Source organism: Pithys albifrons, chromosome Z (assembly GCF_047495875.1).
Source record: "Pithys albifrons albifrons isolate INPA30051 chromosome Z, PitAlb_v1, whole genome shotgun sequence".
NCBI lineage: Eukaryota > Metazoa > Chordata > Aves > Passeriformes > Thamnophilidae > Pithys > Pithys albifrons.
The window spans coordinates 68,837,114-68,849,767 of NC_092497.1; the positions used below are offsets into that span (position 1 = coordinate 68,837,114).

The following is a 12,654-nucleotide window of genomic DNA, read 5'->3' on the forward strand; positions in this document are numbered from 1 at the left end:
ATGGGGCTGAGGTAAGCTCATGCCTGTTAATAGAAGTACAAGATGTTGGGAGAATTCTGCTGTACTCTCTGGTATAAATATTTGGATATCCTTAGGGCTTCTTTTTATTTCTAATTTTCTGTTACGAAAATTAGCACGGAAAAAACAATGAGCTTCACTTGGTGCCACCTGTCAAGAAAGTTCCCCTGACTCAAATTCTTAGGCTCAGTTATTTTTTATACCCTTTTAAAAACAATCATCTGGAAATTGCAATGCTTTACACTACATTAAAAAAACATTACATGTTTTATGATTTCTAAAATATTTCACATTGGACAACAGGATTACTATGGACACTTCTACATTTCTTCTATTCCTCTTACATGAGAAATTTAAATTTTAGAATATGTTCAGACATGGACAAGGGTAGTGGTTTTTACCTCATTTTTAAATGAAACTTCTTTTTCCCAAGACACACATACTTTCAAATAATAGAATAAAATTAAGTCCTAAAAGACCTAATTTATGGTGCCTGATATACTACACTTTGATGGTAATTTCATCTCCCCTGGCAAGTTCAAGGAAGTAGTGTACGTTAACAAAAAATGACCAGTGAGTTTAGAGCCATGATATACCATGAACTCGTATAAAGTAGATCAGTGCACCCATCTGCAGAGATGGGACCTAACTTGTTTTTCAGCCCTTGTGGTTAATCATATTTTGCATTCATTATAGTAAATGCACCACAGCAATAGCAACAATATGCAATGATTCAACATATTAATTCCTTTCTAGGGTAAAAAGGATCAATTTTTTTAGTATTTCAAGTCTAAAGACTTAACAGCTAATTAAAATTGCTCCTTCACTGTAACTTACTCTCGGCTTATTGTCTGGCAAACACAGACTAACGTTACCAAAGCTATGTCCTAGGAAAGGTATTGTGAAAATTCAGGACAGGTCCGTAGAACCTGAATGCAGATCTCTCTATGAAAAACGGAATCTCATAAATGCACTCTGTAATCACATCTTACTGGATGATTGCATATTTGGTTTCATATTTTGCACATTTAATTGGACAGTTGACAGAGCTGACAATGTAATTCTATTTTTAAGTCCTAGACTTTCATTATTTTTTCCACAAGTTTAATTTTTTTTAATATGAATCACAGATGGAAGTAAATTTTTTAAAATACTTTAGTTTTAATCTGATATTTCAACACATCTTTAATTACAGGTTATTTATAGTATAAAACTTGGCATCCTCATGCTGCTTCTCAATATGTGGAGTAAGACAAATATTATTATCTAACTACTCTACAAAGGTAACAAACTGCAGAATTAAAAACAGGCAGTCTTGTCTAAAGGCAGGTTATTAAACCAGCTTGTCATTTTCAAGTGTGAAAAAACCCAACAAACCTACTGGAAACAGGAATGCAGAGATTTTCACCCTGAAAGGATCCATTTCAGGTTTTTGTTTGGTTTGGGGTTTTCTAATGAACTGAGTTGTGGTGTTTAGTAGAAACTGCTTCCCTGCTCAAGTCCTTAGAAAATGAGGGCCTAATAACTTCAATATCAGACCCAGATCAGTACAAATAAACATGAGAAGACACACTTGGAATACATATATACATACATATGTATACAGTATATAGATATTCTGGATAGGGTGTTTTGTTGGTTGGGGGTTTTTTGTGGTTTTTTGGTTTTTTTTGTTTTTTTTTTCAGGGGTGGGGGTTGAGGGGGTTTTTTTCCACCTTTTTGTAGAGTCCTATTTCCTGTTTCTTTTTAATCTGAGTTCTTATTGGTAACTTCTGGGCTATGTAAGGCATGGAATGCTCAGGTAAGGCACACTGTACAAGTGAACACACCTTTTGACCTTGCAAATCTCATAATCTCAATTGATGCTGAAGGCTGAAGAATATTTTTAGGAGGAAATATTTGCAGCTTTCGAAGACAGACAGCATTCCCTGTAAGGCTGGATTACATGCAAAAATGGAGTACCAAAAACTTTTCAAGGTAGAGAAGTGACACATAGGAAAATAGGCACATGAACATTTCTCTACACAAGATGCAAATTCCAAAGGGATGCTCAGTGCATGCAATCAGATGTGAATAGCCATGCACTTTCAAAAACATCAGAAAAATACTATTTTTCCCCCCAGCAATTAATGTATCATAAGCCAGATTCACAGCTCATGCAAACATCTCTAGATGTTAGTTTATACCAAGTCAGGATTCATCCCACCTATGGTAGATGAGTAATGTGGTGAGAGAAAACACTAAAGAATAAGAATGTATAGTGTCAAAGCAACTCCCTTCATACAAAATGTAAAGACTTAAGAAATCTTTGGTAAGGTGGGCCACTAACCAGAGCCAGCTCAGCATGGAAGAGGGCTGCATCAGCTGGCCCCTCCTCCTCAAGTGACTGGGCAGTGTAGAAAAAGCAATCTTCCTTAGCAGAGACATAGCTCTCCTCGGGTGAAAGCTGCAGAAAGAACGAAGCTCTGAGTCGGATCAGTGGCCTGGACACAGGGGTGCAGAGCGTGTTCTGGGTGGAGGGGGTGGGAGTGTTCAGAAAGGCAAATGGTTCCAAAAGCAGCAGAGTTCATTTCAATCACAGTCATAGTATTGGGTAGGTAAAGAGACAGTATCTTTATTTCAGATTTACCTGAATTGATTGAGGTTCACACCTCATTTTACCACCCCTAGTAATGAAAAAGGCCTATCCAGATACACCACAGAGCCCACAACTTAGCTGAAACTCATTTTCAACTTCTGCTCTTAATAAATGTATACTAAAACTGCCACCACAGCTGCACCAGAGAAAGAGGCTAAGAGTAGAGGTCTTTATAATTTTGCTAGCCACAGAGCATTCTTGTTTGTAGGCAGGAGAACTTCATCCACTGTCTGTGTTTTACTACTGTATCTGCCAGGTGGAACAGCCTCTAGAGGACAAACCATAATTCTGACTATAAACCAACAGCTTTTTCCAACATAATTTGATTGCAAATGCATTTGTCCAGTACTTCAAAAAACCCAGTGATTATTCACAATGTTTAATTATTTGGCATGCATAACACATGAAGTACTGAACTGCAAATGCTGAATGTTTACAACTGTTTAGAACAGAATCAAAAACTTCATGCATTTTCTCTTTTAGTGACATATTGTTAAGTATGCAACTTTTGACTTGCAAGACACTTCATTTATACGGTGTCCACTATAAAAATTAATTTAACAGAGCAAGTTAAAAAGTACTCTCTTACTATGAAAAGCAAACTTTCTAGGAACTTAGACAACAGCCATTCCCTTCCACTCTCTCCACAAAGATCTATTAAGAATGAAAATTTGATATCTGCATCCACAAGGATTACAAGATTATCAATTCATGAAAAGCAAGAATGAACCCCTAAGACTGCACTTGGCCTTGCTTACAGATATACAGGCCTTGTATGTATGAACTAATGCCACTCTACTGGCTTGAATTTAACACACCAGGGCCATTAGTTCACCAGCATCCTTACTGATACATTATCTCAGTCACTGTAGGTCTCATTGAATCTCCTTTTTTGAACTGTCACAGATTACTTTCTAAAATCAAGCCTGAAATAACTGGTCAGATGCATATAAACTGAAGACTATACACTATTACAGAAACAAAGTGTGCAGTCCAAATACAAAGACTGCGTATATACTATGCCTTGAAAAGCAAAGGAATAGGTAAGTTCCAGATAAATCACATAAAAACAACTTTATGTCACCATCTCACAAATTCAGAGGATCACATAAAGTGTACAATGTACAAAATTATGCCTGTCAACAGGTGTGCTAGGTCCTGCAATCACTGCACCAGTCACACACTACCCAGGACACACCTACATGCAAGGAAATAGGTGGACCACTCAGCTATACCCCAAAACATACAAAAGGGTATGCAGAAGTCTGAATCAGCATTTACCAGCTTAAATGACATGAAAAGTACCCACTGAATACCAGATCCTTACAGGTAATGGTTTCGCTACTCCTATTTGAACTGCTCCTGTTGGGGCTCCTTTCAGTGCTTGTACCGCTTCCTCCAGGCTGCCGTTTTCCAAGTTGGTATCATTGACAAACATAAGCCTATCTCCAGGAAGAAGTCTGCCATCTTGCTCAGCCACACCCCCAGGAACTAATGAGCGAATCACAATTACAGTGTTTGCTGGATCAACAGGATCCTAATTAAATAAAAGAAAAAAATTTCATTTTATTTACCCTTCTATGTCTTGAGAGGCAAACTTTTAATCATGAACTTTTACTAACCCAGCAGAGTTTGGTTATTAAGAAGTTGGAGTTCTCCTCCAGATGAATCGTCAGCATGAACAAACCCTCCTGTCCATACATTTAGACTTTCACCTGCTTTTAAGTCTTTAATGTGAAAATTATTACTACTTTCTAGGTGATGTCCCATCATCTATCTCCAGTATAAATACTACTAAATTGCAGAGTGTTGTCTGTACACATCTGTGGTAGTTTTGGCTTTAGTTTTAGCTAGGCCTCAATTTAGCAGGCTCAGAGAATCTATGTAGATTAGGCGAGACAGGTATCACCTGACTTAAGCAACTAAGGAAATATTTCACACCAGATGACGCAAAACTGAGATATAAATACAGTAGAGTAGGACGAGTTTCTCAGTTCCATCATGTTTGCAGTAGAGACAGGACATGCTGCCACTGTCCTGCTGTGCTGGGCCTCGCTGCTGCCACCACTATGATACATTTTGTTTTAATTTAGGGAAGTAAACATTTTATTGTTATTCTTTCATTCTGTTCCTTGCTGGGAGTCTTTTGGAGTGCTTTATAAATCTAGACTGATGAGATCTGTCTTCAGTGGGAAGTAGAATACTGTTGTTATATCTAACTTGTGTTAAGTGTGTGTTATATTGTAGTTTTATTTTAATTTTCTCTTTTCTGTATAAATATTTACAATTAGTTTAAGTTTAAACCTGTTCTGAGTTTCCAGGGTTTTTTCTCCTCCCTTTTCTCAGCAGGGGGGGAGAGGCTCTGATACTCTGTATTGGGTAATTGGCATTTTGCCAGCTCAACTCAAGACATCAGAAATTCAAATACTTCCTACTGCAATCACAGTGCTGCAGATTCCATCCACCCTTACACTTAATCATCTGCAGATTGGGGCAAAAGTAACACATGCATTCTAGTGGACTTATTTTCAGTAACTCTCTTATACTTCACGGCACCAGATCTTGCTTAACTGAGAAAGCACTTTTTAAGAGGCAAGTTCTTGTGTCTAATTAAACACTTTCTGTAAGACAGGAACATATCAATACAGCACTCTAATCAACAAGACAAAACAAAGTAGTGTTTGGTTATTAAAAAACCTACTTTGAACTCTCTATCCTCCAGAGCACTGATTTTTATAAAAATATAGCATCAAATACTAGTAACAGGAATGTATGTTTTTGTTGTAACAATTATCACGGGTGCAAAACATTTGTGTGATTCTTAGAGAACTACATTCACAAAGAACATCATGTTAATACTTCCAACACCCAGCTTACTTGAGTGCATGCACAGAGAAAAACCTCAAGAAATGTAATCATGTAACAAACAGCTTTACTGACAGCAAAAGTAAGAGAAAAGCAAACATCTACAAACAGGCACAAAGCTGCAATAGGTTTCCATGCCAAGATGTACGTCCAAAGGGATGGACACCATAAAGGCAACATACAAAAATCACAGGAATTGGGAAAGCCAAAAGCTGGTGTGAAAAAGAAGTGTTCACGAGGGAAGGACATTGAAAAGACCCTTAACACTTTACTGCAGTTAATGCAGCAAGAACACCATGGAGCAATAAAACACTGAACAAGAGGAAATATAACTAGCATTGCTGGAGATTGTGCTTCAGTCTGAACACTGACATCTTCCTTGCTATTTTAACAACAGATACTTACACCGTCACTTTAGATGACACTGCATATCACCTTTAAAAAAACCCCAATACTTCTCTAGTCTATGTGATAGTCTTTTTTAGGGCAAGAAGTTATGCAGACTTTTCTACAGGCCTGCTATTGTACAAAACATGAAGAATGTACTAGTATGAACATAACTGTCCTTAACTGCAGTCACTGTTCACTGAAAATAAATTGAAAATTTGATGGAAACAGTAAAATAGAAAGATAAATCTCACTGTAAATTTATTGGTCACAGTCTTAGGTGAACGCAGAAACTTCAATGACAAACTGACTTTTTTTACTGCATTTCAAAGGAGAGAACATAGTAGAAGACAAAAATATTAGAAAATGAAAAAAAGGTAAGTTTCAGAAAGTTGAGTAAAGCTGTAAGATAAGACTCCAATTCATATTTGAAAAATATATTAACAAATTTAAGGCAGTTCTCACAACTGTTTAGTACTATTATCCAGAAACAAAATTCAGTCACCAACTCACCATTTGTGTTAATGCTCAGAAGAGGCTGAAGTAAAAATATGCTTTACTGTGTACTGACAGACTTCAAATACTCAGCTCAGCTTTGATATCTCATTTAAGAGTCACAAATAATATATTAAAGAGTAGTCATTGTTTCATCAGACACTTGATTACGTCTTTATCCTTCAGATTATTACACTACCCGACTCTTCATCTTTACCAGTGTGCAAATGCAAAATCTAAGGCATAGATTAATTCAGAGCAGTGCCCTGGGGGCATAATTTCCACCCAGAAGTAATCTCCAGATGTAAATGCATAAACTCCTAGGGACAAGATCCAGTAGAAACCTTGAAGGAGACTGGGTCCTGCAGCATCACTACAAAGCTCAGCAAAAGCCTACACTGATCACAGGGAGAAATTACTTGAGGTCAGATTAAAAATTATCCACTGGACAACTGGGAAGAGGAAGAACATTTGTTTAGAGATCCTGATCAAGTGCTGGCAAGAGACAGGCAATGAGCTGTTCAGTGGGACACACCAAGAATCATAGCTTAGACATCCAGGAATTCTGAAGTCAAACACAAAACAAAGGGGGGTGTTTTAAGCATGTCCTGGACAAATCGCAGCTAAGTGATTTCAGAATTGCAGTTCTGGATTTTAGTAAATCCTGCTTTAAGCACCTAAGTCCTTTATTGGATCTTGCCCTAAACACTTCACTGCGGGTGCAAAATACATGGCTAAATGCCTAAATATTCTGGCTACATCATTCTTGACCCTAGGTCACTAGAAGATACCTTTCTGAAAACCCTAGTACATAACAGATTATCAATTTTTCTTGACCAGTATTACCAATGTCATTACAACCTGCAGTTTTAATAAGAGGAATATGTAATCCAATTAGTGAGATGTCTACCAGCAGTGATTAGTTTTACTCTATTGCTCAGTTTCCATTAATATTTACCCCTAAAATGTATATTTAGAACATATTGCACAATCCAAACAATACGAAGTATTTTGTCCTTGACTCAAAGAAGTACAGACGTTACCTGATAATCCAGTATACTAAATCCAAGCCCCATACTCCCTTTCTGCAGCTCAATGTGCTGTACTTCTGTTTCCCACATTGCCAAAGATGAGCTCTGCACCTCTTCTGCACTCTGACCCTCGTCAGCTGTTTCCAAAGCAGTTCCCTCTGTGTCCGAGGAGCCAATGAATCCAAGTTCTATGTGAGCCTGAGAAAAACACTAAATGTTTACCAATAAAATGTAAACCATTGTGAATCTGCAGCTACAAAACTCTGTTCCCAAAAAAACAAGATCAAAACTAAGTGATGTATCTCTAATCACTGAAGAAGTGTAAGCACTCGGCAGATTTAACAAACAAGTCTGACGAACATAGAACAGAACTCACAAACCCTTCTAGTAAAAGAGCTCTCCTGCAAATGTATGAAAATATTCACTGGAAGAATATTTACAATATAGAATTGCTGTCAAATGCAAAACCTCAAAAAACTTCATTAGTACGTGCATTTAAATATACAGGAAATACTTGTTATTAAATGGTATATCTAAAATATGCTTTCATTAAACATAGAAATACTGACAGTAGTCAGAACATTTAATAACAAAAAAATACATGCATGCATACACACCCATCTATGTTCTTCACTTGGTTTTACAGAGAATCATAGAAAATATGAACTGAATTTCGTGCCTTGCCCAGAACTCAGAATTAACTGGGTTTCTTTTCATACAAATGCTATCGCTTTGTATACTACACTGTAGGCCATTCCTATGTGTTTAATTCATCAGGCTGCCCAGAGCTCTGCACTTACGAGTGACAGAAGCATCAGCCAGTGAATGTACACACAGTTCTGTGCAACACAAACCCAGAAAGCAAAGTTCAAAACCAGATTAAATATAGTCAGATTCCAAAGAATACACAGTTCAGTCTGCCAAACTCCTACATGTCACCTACAGAAGTACATTACTTAGGCAGATAGCACAGCATCCCAGAATATTTCTGACCATGACTGACCAGGATTGACATATTCTGGTGGCCTACAGAATGACTGATAAACATAATTTGTCTTTTCCTGTTTGTCTAGTTTTAATTCCTAGAATATTAAAAACATATTTCTGATCTCGTAGAAGAATTTTCTCTGGTTTTTTTTTCTCATGTAAAGTCATTTTCAGAAATCTTTTAATGACAAAATACCTTTTCTGTGAGCTGAACCTCAGACAGACTAAGACTCTCTAGCACTTCTGGTTGAGCGATGTGAGGAGCTACCGGACGACAGCACACCATTGTGACCTTAATAGGCAGTTCTTTCAAGATACAGACCACATCCTTGTGGTTTTCCCCAAGCAAAGAGATATCATTCACCTCAATAAATAAAGAATACATAATGGTTAGAACTACACAGAATATTTAGAAGTGCAATGAACAAATATGGGTAAAAAACTCCAATACCAAACCTCAACTCACTAATCACCTTATTAAAAAAACCACAAAGAAAACCTCCCATGCTAATAGATACTGTGAACCCTTATTTCTATTCAATTCAGTCCTCAGAATCAGCACCAAGATAAGTACTGAACTGAATGTATAATCTTATATATTGCATGACACCACCAAACAAACCAAATATTCTGTAACTTTATGTTTCTTGCACTCTCATAAACCAAATTCAATTTTAATTTTAAGAAAATAATGTAGAAAAATAATCATGTTTGTAGTCCTTTACTGTGTATGGATATTCCTACTAAATCTTAATGCTCTTGCTACATATTCTTTTTTGGTGACTGTCCTGGTTTCAACAGGGATAGACTTCATTTATTCTCAGTAGCTGGTGCAGTGATGTGGTTTGAATTCAGTATGAGAATAATGTTGATAACACACAGGTGTTTTGATTGCTGCTAAATGTATCTATCCTACAGAAATGATTTTTCGGTGTCTCAAGCCCTGCCACTGAGGAGGTATAAAACAGTTAAAAAACAACTTAATGGCCAGCTGAGCTTAAACCACAACAGAGACCTTGGACTGTATCTGAAAAATCTGTTAACAGCTGAGAGATGCATGTAACCATATGCATTCACAAAAATCCACGTAAGTGCATATGAAGTGACTCCTCAATCTCTAACTGGTATGCAGTTAGATATGCTACTTCCCAAGGTCACAACATATGAGAAGAAACTTACTGCTTAAAAACCTTACTGAATGCAGATTAAGATATATTATGTTTTCTTACTTCCAGCAGTTCATCTCCACTGAACAATTTGCCACTTCGTCCAACTGGCCCTTCTGGTAAAATAGATCTGATGAAATGATGTCCCACTGTAGCTTCAAGGCTTATCCCTAACCCACTGCTTTCACTAAATTTGTTAACTACAGCCACCTAAAATAAGATTAAGAAATGGTTACATTTTACATATTTACAGGCCTACCTGTTACTTTCCACTTCAATTTACAAATTATGAGGTCAGTATTCCAGAAGTGAGAAATCACAAGCATTGCCATGTGTAATGGGGACAGTCAGGTAAAAAGTGAAACTTTGATCACGTACGCTTTGCAATACACAAGTTGAAACTGTTTACGAGAGCAATATATTTAATAATACATACTTCTGCGGACACTACAGCCATGGCATATGATTTTGCAGTAACTCCTAAACTCAGATACCACTTTTCAACAGTATATGTTCTATGCATTATTTATATCATCACATAAAACCATTTATTCAATGTGCAGAATAGGTGTGAAGCTTCAAATTCTAGTTAATGAAGGGAACTTTGAATTTCATGCTAAATACTACTTTTTTCTATAATACAACTTTATTCTCTTGAAGCTAGGAAATAGGTGAAACAACACTCATAGGCACAGCCACCTAACTAAAGTCTGTGATTGTTTTGCCAAAATACAGAAAAATATGTATCTACATTCCAAATTTATTTAAAAAATAAAATCATCTCAAAAGACTAAGAAGCATATGTATAACCTTTATACATGAATGAACAAATACAATACAAACCTATTTCTATCCGTATGTTGTCAACATAATAGATGGGCAGATGAAAGGGCATTTAACAATAGCAAACAAAATTTACCTACCACTATTTCATAATTCGAACCCATAATCTTCTGCCATTTTATCTTTGTAGCTGCTTCTTCTGCAGTAGTTAGCTGGAAATCTAAAAATTATATCTGAAATTACTGTGACAAAATAAAACTTGTCTATTATAACTGATAAAGCATATGGAACATACAAGATGACACAATCATTTCTGTGATGCCAGAACTCTCCTAAACACAAAAACCAAGCTTTGGTTTATCCAAAGAGAAACCTGCAAAATAATATTAGACTCCAACTCTGCAAAACTGACTGTGTATTTTGAAAGACATGAAGTTCAGTGCAATAGTTTGTAGTGTGCAGCTGGAAACAAAGAACACGTATTTAAACTAGCCTCAGAGTTGAGTGAATTTATTGCAATTTTTCAAGATAATAGGCACAAAGTATATGAAAAAGTTGCATGTATGCCCTGGACATGAGTTAAATCAGACCATATATGATCTGATTAGGCTGATTCAGGGGGATGGCCAAAATACTGAAACATGTAAATTCCATACTGATCCTTTTGGATAGACTCTGCATTTTAAAGAGAGAATTCAAAGACCCAATCTGGAGGTTTTGAATTTTCAAAAGTACGAGCACAACTGTAAAGGATTTTTCTGAAACTGTAAGCCCTACAGGACAACGGCAGAATGCAGGAAGTCCACCTCTTTCATTTTTTTTTTAATGTTAGACTCACATAAGGGCATACATACACCCAATGACATAAAAGTTTTAATAGCTAAAGAGCAGCAATGAACTTGGAAAGGAAGGAAGGGGAACAAGTATGGGCGTGGTGTAAAATACAGTGACAGGCTAGGCAGCAAACTGGGACAACTCTTAAATTTATTGAAAGTTTATCTGCAGTCTGAAAAAAAATTAGAAATGCTTTCTTCCTACACATTTTCCCCTCATTCACATTGTCTAGGCTCTATAGCAGGAAGAAATAAAAATTAGTATTTAGATACAACAGTCAGCAAACACAGAAGTTTTGACAGGACACTACGTATTCTAGGTCTGTGGTCTGGGCTGTTCTTATAATAAATATCCAAATAAACTCTTCAGATATGAATGTTAATCACAGGCAGAGACAAGAATCTCCATTACAAGATTCCCGAATCCCACTGATTTTAGTAATAACAAAAAATGTCTAACAGCCTTGGGCAGTGTTTTAAGTCTAGTCATTGTTCAGAAACATGACTAAATATAAAGCCAAATGTTGTATGGCATTCAAATAGGGCAATACTTTTTCCAAAGCAGAGACCCAGCAGTATCTGAAAGAAAGGTGTTAAAAAGAAATTCCTTCTGCTATCCAAGATAATGGAAAGTATGAATTATGAAAAGATACGTATCACAAAAATTTTCAGTTTCCCTCTTGCTCTGGAAGTGGGAAAATGTTACAAAACACATAATGTGCTGTCTCAATCTGGAAAAAGTATCATCACATAGAACTTCTGAAATGCAGAACAGTGTTTTAAGAACTCAAGAGAGAAAAAAATATTTCTTCAAAGAGCACAGGAGAATTCAGAGAGTATCAGTGCACCAGAACTGACTGAATTTCAGACATTACCAGAGAATACAGATTGGAATTAATGCAACCTCAGGAATTTGAGAAAAGAAGCTTATCAGAAAGAGGCAGAAGTCCTGGAACTGCATCCGTGCAAATGAAGACAACTGGAAAGATAAAGTATATTGGGGAATGAAGAGAGAAACATTTTTTCTGGACCTAGACTAAAAAGAGTAGATATACAAAACTAGACTAAGAGAGGGCTGAGCAAGTAGCAAAAGTAGAGTGCCTCATATGACATCTTTGGCATATAGTCATTTTCAGACACATATAATAGTCATGATGCTACAGCACTCATGATGAAGAGTACATGACTAAATGTATGACTCCTTTGACTTTCTAGTTCTACCTCAGCTACACAGGACCCAGGAGGTGAAGAGACATAAAAAGCATCTGATCTTTATGTAAGCACACACAAGTGTATTTTCACAGAAAAAAAAAATTAAACCTTGAGAACCTGTCTCCTGTTGTTTCATGTCATCTCCAATATTTACCACACTGGCACTGCAGGACAGTGATGGAGATTCCTGTTCTGTTTCACTGTTATCTGGAAAAAAAAGAATAAATCCTTTCAGCTAT

The 12,654-nt window shown here is 36.6% G+C and overlaps 1 protein-coding gene across 7 annotated transcripts in view; it reads right to left on the reverse strand.

The window, feature by feature from the left end:
* MPDZ (multiple PDZ domain crumbs cell polarity complex component) overlaps positions 1–12,654 on the reverse strand; it is a 106,034-nt gene that overhangs the window by 48,636 nt on the left and 44,744 nt on the right. For 4 of the 7 annotated variants that reach the window (XM_071581593.1, XM_071581591.1, XM_071581592.1 and 1 more), the window contains exons 12-18: positions 12,524–12,622; positions 10,511–10,590; positions 9,651–9,797; positions 8,618–8,785; positions 7,447–7,644; positions 3,984–4,193; positions 2,348–2,464 (exon numbers count right to left, since the gene is read on the reverse strand). In XM_071581593.1, the coding sequence (XP_071437694.1) occupies positions 2,348–2,464; positions 3,984–4,193; positions 7,447–7,644; positions 8,618–8,785; positions 9,651–9,797; positions 10,511–10,590; positions 12,524–12,622 (1,019 nt within the window). The remainder of the gene's footprint in view (positions 1–2,347; positions 2,465–3,983; positions 4,194–7,446; positions 7,645–8,617; positions 8,786–9,650; positions 9,798–10,510; positions 10,591–12,523; positions 12,623–12,654) is intronic. The other 3 variants (XM_071581595.1, XM_071581589.1, XM_071581594.1) reach the window with 2 other exon arrangements.